This window comes from Mycteria americana, chromosome 7 (assembly GCF_035582795.1).
Source record: "Mycteria americana isolate JAX WOST 10 ecotype Jacksonville Zoo and Gardens chromosome 7, USCA_MyAme_1.0, whole genome shotgun sequence".
NCBI lineage: Eukaryota > Metazoa > Chordata > Aves > Ciconiiformes > Ciconiidae > Mycteria > Mycteria americana.
Window position 1 is genome coordinate 68,102,637 of NC_134371.1, and position 19,852 is coordinate 68,122,488.

At 56.3% G+C, this 19,852-nt stretch overlaps 1 protein-coding gene across 2 annotated transcripts; it reads left to right on the top strand.

Moving 5' to 3' along the window:
• The first annotated feature begins 667 nt into the window (after window positions 1-667).
• Window positions 668-14,294, top strand: AK4 (adenylate kinase 4). 2 transcript variants are annotated; one of them, XR_012776645.1, is made up of 6 exons: window positions 668-959; window positions 8,442-8,561; window positions 10,988-11,160; window positions 11,506-11,624; window positions 11,965-12,326; window positions 12,993-13,103. XR_012776645.1 is itself a non-coding variant. In XM_075508916.1 (5 exons), exons 1-5 carry the CDS (start codon window positions 815-817, stop codon window positions 13,105-13,107), a joined length of 672 nt encoding a protein of 223 aa, XP_075365031.1. In that variant the 5' UTR covers window positions 686-814; the 3' UTR covers window positions 13,108-14,294. The 2 variants fall into 2 exon arrangements, 1 of the variants encoding a protein (XP_075365031.1); XM_075508916.1 differs by lacking the exon at window positions 11,965-12,326 and having other exon boundaries at window positions 686-959; window positions 12,993-14,294.
• The last annotated feature ends 5,558 nt before the right edge of the window (window positions 14,295-19,852 follow it).

Here is a 19,852-nt window from a genome sequence, read left to right on the forward strand (position 1 = left end):
CTGTGCGTTTGCAGGCTGTGCGTTTGCAGGTTGTGCGTTTGCAGGTTGTGCGTCTGCAGGCTGTGCGTCTGCAGGCTGTGCGTCTGCAGGCTGTGCGTTTGCAGGCTGTGCGTTTGCAGGTTGTGCGTTTGCAGGTTGTGCGTTTGCAGGCTGTGCGTTTGCAGGCTGTGCGTTTGCAGGCTGTGCGTTTGCAGGTTGTGCGTTTGCAGGTTGTGCGTCTGCAGGTTGTGCGTCTGCAGGTTGTGCGTCTGCAGGTTGTGCGTTTGCAGGCTGTGCGTTTGCAGGCTGGGCGTTTGCAGGCTGGGCGTTTGCAGCCCGGGCGCTCGCTGCCCGCGCGTTTGCAGCGGTGGCCGCAGCCCCGCACGGCCACCCTGGCTCTGCGCGGACACAGCCACGGGCGCTTGGGGACACAGCCACGGCAGCGCCGGCGTGGTGGCCGTGCGGGACGTGCACCGGCCGCCCAGAGACCCGCCGGTGCCGCCGGCTGTTTCTGCACAACCTCCGGCCCGACCTCCGCGCCCCCAGCCCCCGCCCCTTGCCGGGGACCCCCCCCCCGGGCCGGGCGGCGGGGCCCCCTCGGGCGGCGGCCCGGGGCGGGCGGGCTCCGGGACTACAACTCCCAGGGTGCCGCGGCTCGAGGGGGCGGGCGGGCGGCGCGGCCTGCCGGTGCTCCCCCGCCCTGCTGATGTGTACGGGCCGCGGCGGCGGCTGGATGCGGGGGGAGCGGCGCGGCTCGGCGCGGCGGGGCGGCCGGGGCCGTCTGACGCGCTGTCCTGCCCCGCAGGGAGCCGGGCCGGGCTAGCGGCGGCCGGCCATGGCCTCCAAGCTGCTGCGGGCGGTGGTGCTGGGTCCCCCCGGCTCCGGGAAGGGGACGGTGTGCGAGAGGATCGCCCGCAGCTTCGGGCTTCAGCACCTCTCCAGCGGCCAATTCCTGCGGGAGAGCCTCCGCGGCGGCGGCGGTGAGTGCCCGCGGGGCCGCCCCGTCGGGGGGCGGCGGGGACCGGGGCGGGGGGTCTGCGGCCCCGGGCATCTTCGACGGGGATGGAGATGGGGATGGCGATGGGATGGGGATGGCGATAGCGATGGGATGGGGGATCCCCCCGGATACGCCACAGGTCTTTTTCTTTCCGTGGGGCTGGCACAGCTCATTCATCGCCCTTGCCCTCCAGCCTGAGCTCACGGAGCTGCCCGATAAAAGCGGGGTCCGATGCCGTGGGGAGCTGTGGGTGTGTAATAGTTTCATCCCTGCGCCGGGTGGGCACGGCTCCGGAGAAGCCAGTACGAATAACCCGCCTGCTCGTGCACCGATGGTTAATGGTGGCGTCCGGGGACGCTGGTCGCGTGTTATTAATAACTTCATCTTGCCTCAGGTGGTCGTACAGGAACGGGGTAAAAACTGCAAAGCGGTGGACAGCAGATGGTTGAAATGCTGGTGCACGCTGTGCCTGCGCGACACCCACGGTGGGAGGGATGGATTGGGAACGTGCGTTCGTGCACGGGGGAAACCCCACTGGGAAAATTGCTGCGGGTCACGAGGTGCTGTGGCCGGGTGCCGTGCCAGCCCCTGCGGCAAGGACGGTGGGGTGTTACGGGGTGCTGCTGCGTGTCCCCTGCTCCTTATGAAACTCCCTTCCAGAAAGAAGGGAGGTGGAGGAGGTGGGCGGCAGCACCCACCCTGCACAGGTCACCCCCCGAGACCCGGCTTTTTCGGGCTTGCGGCAGAGAGCGTAGTGGGCAGCCCCTGGGCAGGGCGAACCTGCCTGCAGGAGCACGGCCTCGCCATGGCCCCTTTCTGCTCCTGCCCGTCCCGTGTTTGACATCCAGGTCCAAAGCCCTTGGGAGAACCGATGGTCTTTGCTGTGTCTGCGCTCCGGGCAGCGCTGTCGGCCGGTGAGATGCTCCCCGGCCCCGGCCAGGCTCGGGAGCGGGCACGCTGCACCCCGGCTTGCGCTCGGCTTCCTCTGCAGCTGCCATTAGGCAATCCCAGCATATTTCTTTTTCTAACAGCTCCTTCTCTCCTCTGCTTAATGTGTGAAAGACCGACCCAGAGAGGAAGCTGACTCACAGGGCAGAGGAACGGTAAAACAGCATCGATACAAAACAAGCTGGGAGAACCCAGAAGTGATTTCCCTTTTTAGAAGGATAACAAAAAGAGGGAGGAAAAAAAGGGGAAGGTAGAGTTCTGGAGAGCTGTGTGCTCTGGCAGGGGCATTGCACACAGCCCTGTGCTGGTCACTCATTTAAAAATATCCAGATTTCCTTTTATAAATAAAAAGGACAATGATATTTCCTTTGGAGGGAGGTTCAAAATTAGGAAAATTCCGATGACTGCTTTGGCTGAAGGACAAAACGCCTGGGTGAAAAGCAAGCAGAGGTGCAGCGTGCGGGAGCGGGGCAGTGCGGTGAGACTGCGTGCCCACCCAGGCGCTTGCCTGATCAAGGTCTAAACAAGTGGCTTTCCTGGATTTTATATTTCAGTTCATAGTCTTGCTGCAGAGCTTCTCCGGGGACACTGGAGAAGGGAAAAGGGGCTGTGAACGGAGTTAGCTGAAGGTATTTCCCAAAGCACATAGGGTAAATTCAGTTTCCCGAAGGAAACAACACTGAGAAATGTGGGTAAAATTACTCAGAAGTAAATCGGCCTTAGTTTGGTACAGCTGGCGTGACATTCAGGTCCCACCTTTGACTCAGCCTCTGGTTACAGCTCTCAGTAAGCTGCAGCTATTTGCTGGGGTTTTTTTGCTATTTGCTTTGGACAAGCTGTTACACGACGGCGCTGCGGTGTGCCAGCTCCAGGGGAAGCTAGGTGGAAGTAGACTCTCCTCCTGAGTTTATAATCTGCGCCACTGGCTTTGCATTTGAGGGAGCTGGGGCTCTTCGATACAAACAGCTGCGTTACAGAATTGTTGTCCCAAAGGGACCCGTCAGTCCGGTGCTTGTAGAGTAATCTCGGTCCGAGGATGGCAGGCAGGCATCGACGCACGGGGGATTTTCCTGCTTGCTGTTGCAAGGTGTAAAGTAGCCGTGGCTGCGGGGTTCAGGCTCGGGCGGCACGGAGGACTCCAGCCGCTGGAGGAAGCCCAAGCCGCCCGGCATGGAGAGCACGCCCGGCTCGCCGCCGTTGTCGGTGGACTCGGGGAACCAGGACTTCGCTTTGCAGCCGAGCAAAGCAGCTGAACGCACGGCTGCTGCTGAATTGTTTGAGGTTTTGCCACAGTGACCCTACGAGTACATCCGCTACCGCACATTTGTCTGTTAATTAGCGTCTTGCTTAGCGAGTGGCTGCTCTGCTGTAGGAAAGGGCCTTTTTAAGATCTTGGAAGACTTAGAAACTGTGGGTTTGGTGCTAGGCAAGGGTGATGGAGGGTGGTGAGCGATTTCCTTGGCCTGTACTTGCCCCAGTACCCAGGTGGTTGTCTCTGGTGTTGGCAGCATCCCAGGGTCTTAGCAGGACCCGGCAGTTAATTTGTAATACAACTTAATTTCTTTTCCCAGTGGCTTTGGCTGAGGGTCTGCATCACCCCAGGGACACGTAGGTCTCGTGTCTGTCCCACCACTTTCTTTAATCTGCTTCACTGGAGGTAGAAGTGGCTCCTGTCCCCTCTTCGTGATGGATTTCATTTGTTAGTGTCGACCAAAGCTAGCACAAAAAAAAGGCCGAGGGGGTTGTGGGCTGTGCTTGGCCGAGCCCTGCGGTCCTTCTCCCCACCTTTCCCACCGGCGACGGTCTTTGCTGGCAGAGCCAGGCACTGGCCCAGCTGCCTGTCCAAGCTGAGCCCAGGAGATGCAACCTGCCAGCCCTTTGGTTTTCCGTAGGGTCGGTGCTATATCTGTATGTGCAGGAGCAGCAGCGATGCTCTGGCTGCGGTGTTTTCCCCCGGTGCTGGCTGCCACCATGCAGATGGACCTCACTGTCCATCCAGCGAGTGGGTCACGGCCCAAACTGGGGGCCACGCCAGGCTCCAGCTCCCCAAAGTGATGTCCTGCCGGCAGGGATGGCGTGGGAGCGAGGGCCCTGGATGCAGCGTCCGCATCGGGAAAGAGGTCCCGGGGTCTGAAAACCAGGGTGCATCTGGCCCTGGCCGGCCAGGGTTGTTGCAGCTTAACTGCGCTGGTGCACAGGCGGCTGCGGTCGGTGCCCTACGAACCAGCCGGGCTTTCTCCTCTCTGTTAACTCCAGATTGCGTTGCTGTAGCCTAAATAAAAAAATCGTGTAGAAGGTTGCACTGTGGGGCAGAAAGTCCAGGGTTATTGTGCGGGGTCTGGAGGCTGCCAAGCTCCATGTTTGGGAACAGCCTCTCCTCCAGCCCGTCCTGCTTCGTCCTGGGTGGTTGTTTTGTTGCTCGTGGCCTCAGGCGCAAGGAGACGTCCCTCAGGGCTGTAACTCGGTGGTGTTTTGATAAGGAGGGACGGCTGCAGATCAGGGTCGCCTCGGGGAAGCCACAGAGAGCCCGAAATCCCGTGCGTTAAAGGGTGGATTAAACTCACGGTCATTAGATTAATGAGATTAAGCCCGTGAGTCAAGAGGCCGTTTTGCACGGAGCTCAGCACTGCTGGGAGCACCCGCCGGCCCAGCTCAGGCAGCACGAGTAGCGGCTAAGGAGCCCCTTGCTACCTGGAGTAACTCAGAGCAATGCTCGCAACCCCTCTCTGCACCCAGCCGTAGCAGTGGGGATTTAGGGGCTTGCATAGGTGCCGTGCAGCGCGGTAGGGGTGAGCCCCAGCTCCTCACGCGAGGGGATCGGGAGCTGCAGGGAGCTGCTGGGCAGGGACCGGCATCTTCCACCCTGCTCGGGAAGGACTGCCCAAACCCTGCTCCCCTTTGGCTTGCGGCTGGGCTGCGCTTCTCCAGGGGGGCTCGCATGGAGCAGGCTGGGCTCTGGGGCTGACGGCCGGTGCGGCTGGGAAGGGGATGGCAAATGTAAAAATTGGAGATAAAGCTGCTTTGAAGAAACCCCGCGGGAGCAGGGCTGTGCTGCAGGGATGATGCGCTCCCGAGCGTCCCTGGTGTTGGGGGGCCGGGGGACCGGGCAGCTCTGCAGGTCCTTCATGCAAAATACACGCCCGTTCGTCCTCGGCGAGAGGAGGGCTGGCGGTGCCGCGTGTGCTTTGGAGGAGGCTGAGCAGGGAGGGAGAGGCTGGAGGGGCTTCAGTAGCTGTCCAGAAGCAGTCAGCACCCTGCGCTGGTGCGTGGACCCCCGTGGTAGCGCATTCCCCCCGTGCCATGCGTGACCCCTGCGCTGGTGTCTGCCCCCCACATTGCTATGTGCACCCCGTACCCCTGTGTACACCCCCGTGCTGGTGCGTGCCCCCCTGCGCCAGTGCGTGCCCCCCACGCTGGTGTGTCTCCCCAGCACGCATGGGGGGGCACGGAGGAGCAGCATCCCCGGCCGCAGGAGTTGTCCGTCGCGGAGCAGTGGAGAGGTGTCCACCCGTATCGGGGGCGTGGGAAAACTGCGGCCTCCGTCATGCAGAGAGCTGCGGGCCTCCGCTGTATTTCCAGGCTTCACAACTGTGGCTCGGTGTATTTTTGGTTTGCAGCACCAGGCCCGGCTCCAGCAGCCCCGCCGAGCAGCAGCCGGTCCCTGGGATGGCCAGCCCTCCTCGGGATGGCAGCGGGACCGTCTGCTGCAGCTCCAGCCTCCGCGGCCGCCGGACTCTGCCCTGGGAGCAGCTCTGCCCTGCCAGCGAGCGCATTCCCTGCAAGCCTGTGGCAATGTGCAGACCGTGTGAATAAATATTAAAAAATGTAGGCGGATGTGATAATATTTATGCCCTAGCAGGTCTCCGTGCTGGTTTCATAAGACATCATCTATTATTTCCATCCCCGCGTCCTTTGCTTCCCCAAGCAGGAGAGCTGCCAGCAGTGCTGGCGACGTATGGGCAGCAACAAAAACCTTGTCATCGAGAAAAGGTATTTTCTGCTCGCTGCGCCTGGCAGCCACCGTGGCTCAGAGCTGCTCAGCAGGGTGAGCCGAAATGCCTTTATGGAGCGGAGGGAGGGGGACGCGCCGTGGTCCTGTCCCCGCAGTGACTCAGCCCTGCAGGCTGGTGAGTCAGGGCCCGCTGCCTGCCCCGTTTCGGAGGCAGGTTTCCAACCGGGAGCGTGGCTCGGCTGGCAGCCCCGACCTGCCCCGCTTTCCTGCCAGGCATCGTCTGCGGACCATTTCGGGAGCCTGCGAGATTTCCTGCGTGTGCCCCGACCCCACATTCTGGGAGGAATCTGTGCAGGCTGCGTCAGGCTCCCCTGTTAGATCAGATGAACTCTCTCCAGAAACTGTGTATCTTGCAAAAAAACCCTCCTGCAGCTCAGGAATTCAGCCCGTGGCCAGATGCATGTGCCTGCCTGGTCTGACATCTTGCTGCAGTCTGGAAAACCAGAGCCTGCCTCCAAATGCAGGATCCTGTGGCTTTTTTTAGAGAGGACTCATACTTTGGGAGGGCTAAAATGTGCTGTCCTCAGCAAAAATCTTGCAAAAATTGATTGCAAAATTGTTCATTTCTTGTGACAAGTGCTATTTCAGCTGCTGTCGGAAGAGAGCAGAAGAGGTGTCGATTGGGTCCTGGTCCAAGAGGAAAGGGCCGGACCTCTCCTGGTGGCAGGATCAGGACTTGTCACACGCAATAGCAAAGAATACGTGCATTTTCCAAACAGTTTCTTTGTGTCTCCGAGTGGCTAAAAGAAAATCGCAGGCAAACTGTAATGTAAGAAGCAACTGAATTTATTGCACCTCTCCTTGAAGTAACATCTGCTGTACCCCAGCTGCAATAAAAATATCAGCAGAATAAACCCTTACTACATTGGCTGCTGGCAGCCGCTGCCCGGGTGATGCCAGGCTGCCGTGAAGGCGGATCCAGACATGATGTTGCACCGTTATCCAGACACGGTGGATCCAGACATGGTGTTGCACCGTTATCCAGACATGGTGGATCCAGACATGATGCTGCACCATTTATCCAGACACGGTGGATCCAGACATGACGCTGCACCGTTATCCAGACACAGTGGATCCAGACATGATGCTGCACCGTTATCCAGACACGGTGGATCCAGACATGATGTTGCACCGTTATCCAGACACGGTGGATCCATACATGATGTTGCACCGTTATCCAGACACGGTGGATCCAGACATGATGTTGCACCGTTACCCAGACACGGTGGATCCAGACATGATGTTGCACCGTTATCCAGACATGATGCTGCACCGTTATCCAGACACGGTGGATCCAGACATGATGTTGCACCGTTATCCAGACATGGTGGATCCAGACATGATGCTGCACCGTTATCCAGACACGGTGGATCCAGACATGATGCTGCACCGTTATCCAGACACGGTGGATCCAGACACGGTGCAGAAACCACCGCTGGCTTCTCCTCCAGCACTGCCGGCTCCAGCTGAGTGATGCGGGGGAGACCCAGGCAGGGCCCTGGTAACATATATTTACCTTGCAGTTACACCGCAATTAAGTTCTCAAGGATTTGATCTTGGAAATAATTTTCTTACCTGAGCGTATCTTAAGTTGAGGCTCTGAAGTCTTAAAGCCCTTTGGATGGGAAGCCGTCTTCTGCTTTCAGCAGCGATTTAAGAAACGCTTTGAGGTTTGGGTTTCGCATGAGCTCCCTGGCGATGCCTGTTTACTGCCGCGTTTCGCACGTGAAATGGTGAATTTGCACCTCTTCAGATCATTTATAAATGATGACGCCAGCTTTTCCTGATGATGGTTGTACATGGCAACTTTGTGCCTATGAGCCAAATGCTGCCAGATCTGCAAGCGTTGCTCACGTGCATCATTTGTCCTCGTGGCTTTACCGGAAACCTCCTCCGAGGCACAAGAATTTGCAGCTGTGGCTCAGCGTGTATAGGAATAGGCATTATTAGCATCCTATATTTGACACTGACATTGCTTTAAAGCAAGCAGTGAGCCAGGCAGCGGGATGCCAGCCAGGTCTGCGGTCCGGGATGGGGTGACCATCCCGCTGTCGGAGGTACGCGGAGGTTGGCTGCACCCCTTGCAGCTGGTCCAGCGTCTTTGTGACATTTAACATCCGTGCCAGCGTCACTTGTAACTACACCGGTGCCTTCTCCAAAACCAAAGGAGCTTCGTGCGTAGCACGCGGTGCGTGCGTCCGGCGTGGCAGGGACGGCGCCGGTGCCCCTTGCCGCTGTCAGCCAGCGTGCAGGGCTGCAAGGGCTTGGCCGGTGCTCGCTGTGCTCCTGCTCTCGGGTATTTCAGGCATTTCCATTTCTACAGCACCAAAAGGACTGCGTGGCCCCCGGCTATCAGGAGCAGCAGCTATGAGCAGAGGGATGCTGCTGAAAGGCTCCTGGATGAGTGATTTGGGAGGACAGGCAGAATTTGAGGGGGAGCAATATTTTTTAAGCGGAAATGTCACGCTTTTTTTTTGCCTTTTTTTTTTTTCTTCTCTTGAACAGAAGTTGGCGTCTTGGCAAAGCAGTACCTTGAGCGAGGCCTTCTGGTGCCGGACCACGTCATCACGCGCGTGATGATGACGGAGCTGGAGAAGCGGCGAGAGCAGCACTGGCTGCTCGACGGTGAGTGCGCTGCTGGCATCCCCTCTGGATGGGAAAATCCCAGCCCCCTTTAAAACATTATTTTGCTGCTAATGGTTTGGCAGCACCAGGAGAGAGAAAAACCAGAAGGTGCCTTTGCCAGTCCTGCCGGCCGTGGGGGGAGAGGCAGGAGCCGACCTGCTGGCAGAGACATCTGTCCGCGGGTGTTTCTTCCCTCTGCCCTGAGCAGCAGCACGTGCGTGTCCAGCTGAGCCCTTGGCACGCATCGGGGAAAGGGAAAGGAGATGGGTGTTTCATAAAGCAGAGCCAGCGAGCAGAGCAGGGCTGGAGGCAAGCCAAGAAAAAACTCTTACCGCCTCCGTATGTGTGCGAAGGAGCTACTCATCCCAAGCCCGAAAGCCACCTGAGGTGCGGGTGGGGAAGACGCTGAGAGCAAACCGGCAAGGCAAGCGGTGAGAGGAGCAGCAGAGGGTTCGCCAGGAGCTCCTGCAGCCCTCGGCGGTGAAGCCGCATGCCTGCAGCCGTGCTGCATCGCTGCTGGTGGCCTGGGAGCTGGCAAGTGCCGGTGGCGGCTCTAGAAATGGCTTTGGGGCTTGGTTAGGGGACGGGACGGGGCTCGGCGGGTCGCACTTACCTGCGGTGTTGGGCACAGGCAAGTGTGACATATGGGGACGAGCGGCCGTGGCTGTTGTAGGGGGAGAAACCCTCCCTTGCCGATGTGCTGAAGCTCTTTGAAAGAGTCAGTGCATACATAGATAAGGCTGAGCCAGTTGATTTATAACAGACTTGGGCTTTCGGAGAGCTCTCAGGCTCCTGATAGGGAAAATACAAAATAGTTTACAACTAAAATAAGCCTGCGGTTTAGTGCCATGGACTGGAGGGCTGGTGGAGCTGGGCTTCTTCCCCACGTGGCCCTGGGTGGCCCCAGAGGAGGGGTGGCTTGTGCTGGGGCTTGGGGTCCGGCCGAGGCACCGGGGATCCGGCAGCGTTGGCACCGGGGGTCTGGCAGTGTCACCCCACTGGGCTCACAGGGAGGATGTCAGGGACCTCAGGCCCTGTAGGTTCAGGCTGCCTTGAAGATACCTGGGAATCCCCACTATTAAAATTTCATTATTCTTACCATAATGCCACTTAATTCATCTGGGAACATGGTGATTAACAAATATTACAGCAAGAAGTGCTGCGTGAACAAGTACATGTTTCGTTGTGTTAAAACTCTGGCGTTCCAACACATTCACGGGGCTTTGCATCGACACGCTCAGATCCAGGTTCTTGCAGCTCGGGATGCTGATTTATCGCGGTATGACCCCCAGCAGCCCGGCCCGGCGACCAGCTCCCGTTTCGTCGCAGCTTTGCATCCGGAGGTCCCGCCGAGGGTGCCGCAAGGCTGAAGCAATTCCGGCCGTGGGCTGGTAACGAGGGTTTTGGGAACCGCCTGCTTTGTGTGCTGACCCCCGCTTATACCAAGATGTTTGAGGGACGGGCTGCCCCTGAAGCTAAAATCTGAACGCAGGCAGCAGCGATGCCGGCTGCCCTGCGCTGTCACGTTCTTCCTCCTAATTTGGGGGGAATTCGTCTGCCTGGGGGCACGAGAGGTGGCTGCAGTCAGAGCCCCGCTCCAGCAGTACTGTGACAAGGAGCGTATTTATTTCAAGCGGTCCGTTTGATAACATAAATAACTGACTTTACTTGGTAAGACAACAGACTAAATGTATTCTTTCTCATGACGGCCGGTTCATTCCCTGTGCCGATGTCCTGACGAGCTCTCGGCTAATAATACTCTGCTTGGGAAAAGCCTGGGAGGCCTTGGAGGGTTTTACAGATGTAAAAAAGGTTAGAAAAATGAAAAAAGGGTGTTGTCAGCAGAGAAAACTGGAGAGGGGACCAGCTGGGAATCACCTCTGGTCGTGGTCCGGCCGCAAGAGCGGATGCTCCCACCCGCTCGCTGGCCTTTCCGAACAAAAGGTGCCGCCCGGTACCTTCAGAGGACGGGGGTTTCAGAGAGCTGGGTGATGGCCGTACAAACCGTTTTATTGCAGCATCCTTGATGTCCTCCATGTAAACCAGCAGTGTGTTACTCATCTGTGCACAGCGTTTTGTTTCCTTCAGGTTTTCCTTTGTAATTCCAGCATTTATCCCCGTTTTGTTGTCGCCTGCGCCCTCTTACTTGCCTCCGGCCCCTGTGCAGGGATGTCAGCCCTGCACCAGACACGACTTTGCAGGAAAACATGAGCCCACAGCGACCTGTGTGTTGTATTTCGGGAATCGGTGCTGTAGGAGCTATTTTTTATTGTAGCCATATGGTGGGTGCCTGTCTTTCACACCGCTTGTGCTATAGCGAGGAGCCGCGGTGGTTTTGCAGCTCCGGGGCGGGTGATTTTGGCTCCATCAGCTGCTGCTTTCCTGCCTCTCACGACAGCCCCTTTCCGTTGGCGGTGCCGGCACAGGTTTCCCTCGGACGCTGGGGCAAGCCGAGGCGCTGGACAGGATCTGCGAGCTGGACCTGGTGATCAGCTTGAACATACCCTTCGAGACGCTGAAGGATCGCCTGAGCGCCCGCTGGATCCACCCGGCCAGCGGGAGGGTGTACAACATGGACTTCAACCCTCCCCATGTCCAGGTAAGAGCCCGTAGCATCGCGGTGGTGGTGGCTGGGAGCAATTCACAGAAGGGAAAGATCAGAGAAGCCTTTCTCTGCATGAGCTGAGATCGTAAAAAAGCATTGGGGAAGAAATGCCAGGTAGTAAGCACTGAGCACTGGAGGGCTTTGCCCTCGGGAGCCAGCCTGAAGGAGTTGCGCTAAATGTTAATTAGGGAAACGGGATTTATGTTAAATGCTGGCCGAGGATGCTCGATGGATGCAGAGCACGACGAGGCATTTGGCAGCGGTTGCGTGGCAGGGAGCTGCAGCGTGGGCGATGGGGCCGGTGGCTGCATCCCCTTGATGGTGTTTGCCTTCCCGCAGGGCGTCGATGACCTGACGGGCGAGCCGCTGGTCCAGCGCGAGGACGACAAGCCCGAGGCCGTTGCTGCCAGGCTCAGAAAATACAAAGATGCTGCAAAGCCAGTAATAGAGTTGTACAAGTGAGTTGGACCATGCAAATAAATCACGGCGTGCCTGTAAAAACAGGCCCGAGTGCTGTTTCCACCAGCTAGTCCCATGCCCCCCCATCCCGACAGCCCGAGGAGCGCCGGCATGGTCCCCGACAGATTTTGGGGGGCAGATCATTGTGCTCAGCGGCACAAAGCCCGGCCCTTCATTGCAGCCAAACCCTGGCCCTGTTTGGAGGGAGGAGGCTGATGTAAAGAAATCCACAGCTCCTGTTTGTCTTGCTGGGCTCACAAAGGGCTTTGCCAGTGCTGGCAACGGGAGGGATTTTGTGGCTGCGGCAGAAGGCACTTGCAAATCCCTTCTGCCCGCCAGCTCCGCTGCACAGGGTGGGAAGCCTGTTTGCTTTGCAGAGGTGCTGCCCATCAGCGCTATGAAACCCAACCAGTTAAGAGTTTGAGCTTCCTTTTGGCTGAGCGTCCTCCAGCAGAAGAGACGGAGAAGCTCTGAGATGCCTCAGACCTGCCCACGCAGAGCTGTCGCTGAGCGGCCCGAGGGTCTGCGGGCGGGTGGGGAGGGTGACATTGCGGAGAGCGGCTCCCCTCCTGCACGCGCCCGCCAGCCGCTTTCTACCCTGCTTCAAACCAACCTGTTCGCCCTGTGCTGTGCAGATCCAGGGCGGTACGTGCTGCACCATCACCCTGCAAAAAATCGGTCCGGGGCCCCGAGGCTTTTAGGTAAAATACAGGGCGACTGGCAAGAGCTCAGGAGAAGGGCGAGACCCCGGGGCTGGCTCGGATGGGTCTGCTGTGAGCACAGACATGTTTCAGGGCTCGTCCCTTCGGCGCTGCTGGTATTTTGGGGCAGTCCCCTGGCCCCAAAATTGGGAATCTATTCCCAGAGTTGGGAATAGATGGATTGCCGTAGGGGGCAATCCACTGCTGAAAGGGAGCGAGTGCCTGGAGTGTTTTTAAAGCAGAAGTGGTCCATGGGGGCCCAAAAGCACCCTTGCAGGGGAGCGGGGAGAATTGGGGCCCTGAATTTCCCACTCGCTTAAGCACATGAATAAATCCTGCTGATTTATGTCTATAAAGCCCTTCAGAGAACGAGTGGTCTTTAGGGGGACGAGGGTCAGCTCTCCTCCTGGGTAATGTGATTATTCGTGGTTATCTGGGTTTGGCTCATCCGTGTGCGGGTGCAGCTGGGCTCCTCCCAGCGAACGCCGCGGATGGGAGCAGCCACCACTCGTCCCCTTTATCCTCCTCCTCTTGCCCAAAAAGCCGTCGATGAGCTTCCAGCCTGGCCAGGCTTTCTCCTGCCGACAGCCAACCTGACTGCGAATACCCCTGTCCTCAGGACTGCAAATACCCCGGTACTGACTTCTCCCTCCATCTCTCTTCCAGGAGCAGGGGCATCCTTCACTCCTTCTCGGGGACAGAGACCAACAAAATCTGGCCCTACGTGTACACGCTGCTTTCCAGCAAGATCCCACCCGTTCTCTCGGACGAGGAGAACTAAACGGCTTGTGCCAAGGACCAAGAGTTAACGCCATCACCGATTTGGTTTCTCTGCGCGGTGCTGGGGCTGTGCTCAGATTAGGCGATTGTGCGGTATCTAAAGTCCCTTCCCCGGGTGCACCGGGTGACATCGGTAGATACACAGTTATAGCCAGGATGAGGGTGAAAAGATCTTTGCTTATAAGGTCGTCTGCTAGAATAAGGGTTTTTTTTTCTCTTTTGAGGCTATAAAGTATTCCTGTCAGTGCAAGTACACACACAGATCAGTGATGCAGACCTGGGTCGCGATCACGCCAGGTTTCCACAGCTTGCGTGATGTCCCCTGCCACCCCCATACAAACCCCAGCCTCTGTTTGAGCCTACAATGTGCCATCCCGTTGCTCCACAGTACTGTTTACTGTAGATTACTCTCTAGGTTCAGGGGTTTTTTTTCTATAAATTATTTTCTATTAAATTTATTTCTCAGAGTTATAACACTCTAAAAAGCAAGACTTAGCCCGGTGGGAATCGGTGAGCAACATGGAAAATGTGTACACTACAAAGCTCAGAAATGTGAAGATCGCATTTCCAGCATTAATACACGTAAAAGAGGGAAAACATTGGAGATAAAACACGCACTTGTGCTTCTTCCGTAGAGAGATGAAACCCCTGTTATCAAAAGCTGCTGCACAGTCTGGTTTTCATGAGACGCTGTGACACTGGGCAGGATCTGTGCCGGGGACGAGTTGCACTCCTTTGTGCTTACCTTGTTTATAGCTTTTAATACTACAAGATACCGTCATGTTGTAAGAGTTTCTCCCAAGGATTTATTCTAATGTGTGCTTCAATTTTGGGGAGAAATCAAGTCATTCCATCTCTTGTGCTGCCTTTGTCCCTGAGGTCCCCTGGAGATGAGGTGTTCCCTAAGTGGTACCCGCTGTGGTTGCAGCATCTCCGGCAGAAGCAGCTCCCTCCCCGTGAACCCCCGGAGGGGCGAGAGCCTTCCCTTCCCCGGGACGCGTGCAGGGGCTGCCGAGGGCCATGCCCAGGCATTTCCCCAAGATTTACAGCATCGTCTGAGCGTGTCGCTCCTCTTCTCGCACGCAGGAGCTTCACGGCCAGGTGGAGTGGCTTTTCTCAACTGGAAGTACTGTAACCCTCTTTGGTGGTAGGATGCAGTACCTAAGCAATGGGGATGTTCTTTTTGTCTCCTCGAGTTGCCTTATTTTATAGAATATATATTTAAGAAAAAAGCAAGATGTGTATTTTTAAAGGTTTAAAAAAAAAAAAAACCAAACCGTTGAATTTTAGCATCCACTTTTGGGAACTCTGCACGAAGCTGCTTGCGTTTGCAGAGTGTGCTGCAGGCTGCCATGGGTGGCTCAGCAGGGAGCCAGAAAAGCTGTCACTCCCCTACCCCCGCTTGATTAATTAGAGCAGCCTGGGCAAGTGTCTGTTGCTGAAATGTCACTGGTTTTATTTTTGCTTGGAGAGTGGCCCTGCGGCAGGGGAGGGGGAGCTGACTGGCTTTTTTAGGGATGCACGGGCTCCATGTATGAAACTTCAGCGCGTCCCGGGAGTCTTTTATCGCTGCTGAGCCACTCGCATCCTCGTGCTATCGGAGGAGCCCCTGATGTTTGCTCTCTCCGTGGGAGGCAGCTTTGCCCTGGCGCTCTCCTTATAACGGAGCCAGAAGCCGTCGGGCACGTGCCGAGCGAGATCTCTGCCCGCGTGCTGCCCGCTCGTCGCCTGCCTGCCGGTGAAAGCGATGATGCAGCGGCGGCAGGGCAGGGCTCCGCATCCCGCTCTGGATGGGAACGCGTCCCAGGTGGGAGCAGAGGGACCGTCGGGTTTCACTGCTGTCCCTGGGGGCCTTTCCATTCCCCCCGGAGCTCCTGGGCTGGGAGGATGCAAATCTTCCACCCTGCAATGAAATCCTATTTAAGAAAGATTTTAGATTTTCCCGTGACCCTCAGAAGAAGGTCTGGGCCAGTTTTAAACACAAGTCTAGAAATAGCCAAAATGTGTGTGCTCTTTTCTTTCCAACAGTGTGGGGCAGGAGGGGAGGACATGATGGGGGGGGGGGTTTAGGCTATAAAAGCAGCCTGGCCGCGGTGGGTGGCACTGCCGGGCCGAGTGCCGGGCAGGGGGGCTGCTCCCTGCTTTCCCTTGCCTAGCTCTTGGGTCTCATCCTTCCCTGCTGCAAAATGCCTCCCGCAGAGAGGCTTGCCCCGTGCAGCAGCGCCCAGCGGCAGGACAGGGCTTGCAGATGTCTTTGTCCCAGGAGAGCCGCCCGAGCGCTTGTTTTTTGAAGGCTTCAAGCCCTGTAGTAGATGTAGAAATCCCACAACTGTGCACGCATCGAGCCCTCGGGATAGATTTTTCTACAAGAGTTGTCCTACAATGCATTTTCATAGACCAAATACCGGCAGGGATGAGGTCCCGGAGTGATACGTGTCCCTCGCCTTTCCTCCCTGCCGCGCTCCCCTTTGGTACTTTACTGTGAATCTCACGCCTTTTCTAAAGCGACAGCAATTTTGTACCGACCCAAGATACTGTGCGGCGGGAGGAGGGTCTCCCCGCACGCAGGGCACCGCTGGCATGTCACGCCGAGTTTTCTTCCTGGAGTTTCTTCCCGGTGAATCGCTGCGGCCGTGTTACTGCTCGAAAGATGTAAATAAATTTTTTCTCCTGCTTATCCCTGTGCCGGCAGCGTCTGTGCGTGAGTTATACCCGATCTCTGCTGAAAGCCAGGCTCTGCACGAGCCCTTGCCCTGCGCCGGGGCTGCAGGACGTGCCTGCAGGTAGCCGGTCATTTTTGACCTGGGGTTTCTTTGCAGGAGCCGATGAGGAGGAGGAGGAGGGGGGAAGAAGAGGACTCAGAGCATCCCCGCTTGAACACAGGAGAAAATCCCTCAGTAAAGGGGGTCCCCTAGGTTTTGGGCTTGGGCACAATACTGCTGTTTGGGTCCTGTCTTACAGCCAACTCCTTTATTTGATGATATAATCCAAAATACCGGTTAAAAAGCCAGTTCTGACAGTGCGGATGAAGCCTGTTGCTCCTGCCCTCCCATCCTTGTTGCATGGAAAGTGGTTTTTATTTTCCTATTTAACTTCCCCCAACAAAAGTAATGGAGACCATTAGGCAGGGCAAGGCTCTGGCTATTGCTTGTGCCCTGTGTAATCCATCACGTGTATTTTGGTAGAGGAATTAAAAGCCATAAACTGAAGTGCCTCCTCCCATCAATACCAGCTTGCAGATCCGATCGTTTTTTGCTTTTTTCTGTAATTCCCAAATAGCAGCTCGGGGCCCTCAGTCCCCTGTTTGGATTAAGCAGAGACTCGGAGATGATTAGGAGAAATAAAAAAAAGGGTGATGGATAAGCAGCGAAACCACTGCCTGGCAGGTGAGAAAGCAGAGGCACGGCCGAGGGTCGGCCTTGGCATCCGTGGCAAAGGAGCCGAACCCAGCGGGAGGGGTGCGGGTGATGCCGGGGTTCAGGGTCGTGGCAATCCGGAGGCAGAGAAGGGATGTATTGCCTCCGTGCAACTCCATCTGAGGGTGCAAGGGCAGATAAATACAAGGAGGAAAAAGAGCTACGTAAGCTAGAAAATGAACTCCGTCTAAAAACAAAAGTTTGGAGGTCAGAAAGCAGAGGAATATGTGAGGAGTGCCAAAATCAAGCTGAGACCAAAGCTTCGGCTGAGACCAAGTGCTGTCAGGGGAGCTGGGGTGGCACAAGGGTCGGGTCCCCGTCCCAAGCCTGACCCGCAGCACGCACTGGGGCGTCCCAAACGGGGGGGGCTTCTCCCCACCTGCAAGGGACATGCACCCCAACCCGGCACGGCCGGGGACGCAAACAAACCGCCCCGGCACCCGCAAAGCAGCGTGTCGCTGCGGGGCTGCTAAATACTTCTTTGAAATTCAGAACAACACTGAAAGCATTAAAATTCCCACCTTTCTCTTACATTAGTATATATCGTGCAATATCGATCCCTTCATGTAAGGTTTGTAGTATATTATTCTTTATTTCCTTTCTGCACTGCACGCTGCTTACTTACAGCCCAGGTATTTTAATTTGTCCTTTCACGTATCTGCCCCCGGGGACCTCTGCCTGGAACTCCTCGGTGGTTTCCCCATCAGTCACCACACCGCTCCGCTTCCCCTGGGCGTTGTGCGGAGAGATTAAAGCTTCTGGGATGCTCCGATACAGTGGGGATAGGGATACCCAAGGAAGATAACTGGAATTACTGATGGCTGCTTGGAAGAAATGACACCGATAGCTGGTAACGCCGTTGCACCTGTAGTTACGCTGTGATAAAGATTTGGGGGCAATTAATAGCGTGTTTATAGCATCAGCTAGCACTAGCCTGCCGGGGTACCCAGGGAAGTGCCCCAGGCGTGCCTCGACCAGCGTGCCGCCCCGTTCCCGGCTCTGCAAAGCTTTGACGCCAAGTCCGTCCGAAGGATTTAACCTTCTCCAAAAAGAAAAAAATCGGGGGGGGGGGAAGATTGCTTAGGTTTGCACTTGACGGATCAGACCTGCAGACTCCAGATCCCACTCCATGCCACATTTTAGAAGATGTGATATGTCTGCCTCCATCCTCATCCTTTCCTGAGTCTCTGTAATCCCAAATATAACCCGGCAGGGCCCAGCGTGGTGCGCAGTTCCCAGGCAGCAGTGCCCCAGCCCATGGCCGTCGCCCCGTGACCCGGGACTGCCACCGAATGACGAGTCGAAAGCCGGCGTGCGGGAGCGCAGCCGGGCTCCCCGCTGCTCTGCCGCAGGAGCCGGGAGAGGAGGATGCACGCATCTGAAAAGCAAGGTAAGGAAAGCTGAGCCATGAGCGGGGTGCGATGGAAGAAGAGCGAGACGGTGCACGATCAAATATGAGATGTTGTTTACGGCAAATTTGTGCTGAGTAATCATTGGGAAGGCACGCTCGGATCCTGCAGCTCGGGATAAAGCAAAGAAAAAAAAAAAAATCCTGCTTTAAAGCCTTGTTATATAATGGGTTTGAGGGAAGATATTGCACTGAAAACTGCTTCTCTTGGCAGCGTAGCACATATTGCTGTCTGATGGCAAGTTACGGTGCTGAAATTCGGCAATGTATACCTGGGCATAGAGCGTTTAATAACCTCGAGCTGCCTCCTGCTCCGGATACCTCAATAACTCCATGCAGAACATGAGCATCTCTTCTTGCACCCCAAAATAGGCGTTTGCGTATTTTTAGGACTTTGAAAGCTATTTGGGCATATTACCTTCAATGAAGAAAACCAAAGTGATTTTCAGGCTCTAAATAATAATTGTAGCTTATATCTGAACATAGCTGTACTTCCTACAGAAAGGGTAATTGGGCGCATATGTGAGGATATATATGCTGCTATGAGGATGTAAATGCTGCTATGAGGATATAAATGCTGCTATGAAATACTGACATCCAGCCGTTTGCAGCGCATCCAGTGTGAAGCTGACATTCAAACCCCCCCCCATTTTATTATGCCGAGACAAACACAGAGCTGCATTCCCTTTAAAAACCCTACTTGGGTCAGAAAAGAAAAGAAAAAAAAAATATAGCTAAATGCATACACCATTGCATTTGCCTTCAGTCCTGCTGAGGCAGCCCCAGCCGGGTGCTCCGGGAGGGGACGGCAGGGACGGGGCGGCCGGCAGGGCTGCCTGCTCCCCACGGCACCGCTGCTTCAGGTAGGTGTTTATCCCCTCGGCATCACCTTGGGAGCACCACGACTTTAAATCAGGAAATATTTAATGTCTTGCTGATGTCTTTGTGGCTGTCGTCACTTATAGTCTTATTTTTGGATAATGCCAAGGAGAGGAGGAGGAGGGCGAGGAATATTTTGGACAGGCCCCCAGGTCTGCAAACTACAGACTTTATGCACCTTCTGCATTTGGACTAGGGCCTCCATCTTCTGATATCCCTTCAGTCGTGGATTTCTCTTAGTCACAGCCTTCTCTGAGAAAAAAAAAAAAAAAAAAAAAAACAGCGTACCAAGTAATTCAGATGGTACAGGCAGCATGAAGGCAACCCAGGCTGCACTATATTTAGCCAGCCATGACACAGCCGGCTTGTTTATGGTCCCAGAAACGCTCCCAGCTGATGGATGCAGCATTTCGGAGCGGACGCAGCCTTTAAGGAGGAACCGCATTTTGTCCTTGAGCGCCGGGTTTTTCCTGCGTGCCGCCGGCAGCGTAAGCGCCAACGTTTAATTGCTGACCCGACTAATCCGCCTCGCGGACAGCTTTGCCCTGCTGCAGATTAATCCCGGGGCCTCCCGCTGCACCGCCGCGGCGCTTTGCGCGAGTCCTCAAAGCTGGATTTTTGGGCAGGATTTGCTAAAATCCATCCCGCTTTGCTGCAAAAATATGGTGGCAGCCCAGGGGCTGCGTGGAAAAGGGAACTGCTGGATGGTAGTGGTGGAGAGTTTGGTACCCAGATGTGCTGCCCAGGTTTTGGGATCAAAATTGGGCTATCGGGGCTCGCGGGCTCGGTGCCGACACCATGGGGTCGTGTTTCACCGTACCCCCAGCTCTGCTCGGGTGCCTGAAATTGGCCTTGCAAAGGGAATTAGCATCACCAGCATGCGAGGGATGTGGCAAAGAACCTCACCCAAGCATCTATAACGAGCGGCCGGACCCAAAGGGACGGCTGCTCCTCTCCCGGGATGCTCCAGAGACGGGGAGATGTCTGAAACCGCTGCGGAGCTGCTCACGGGGGTCTGGTCGTTGCTGGGTGTGTGGCATCCT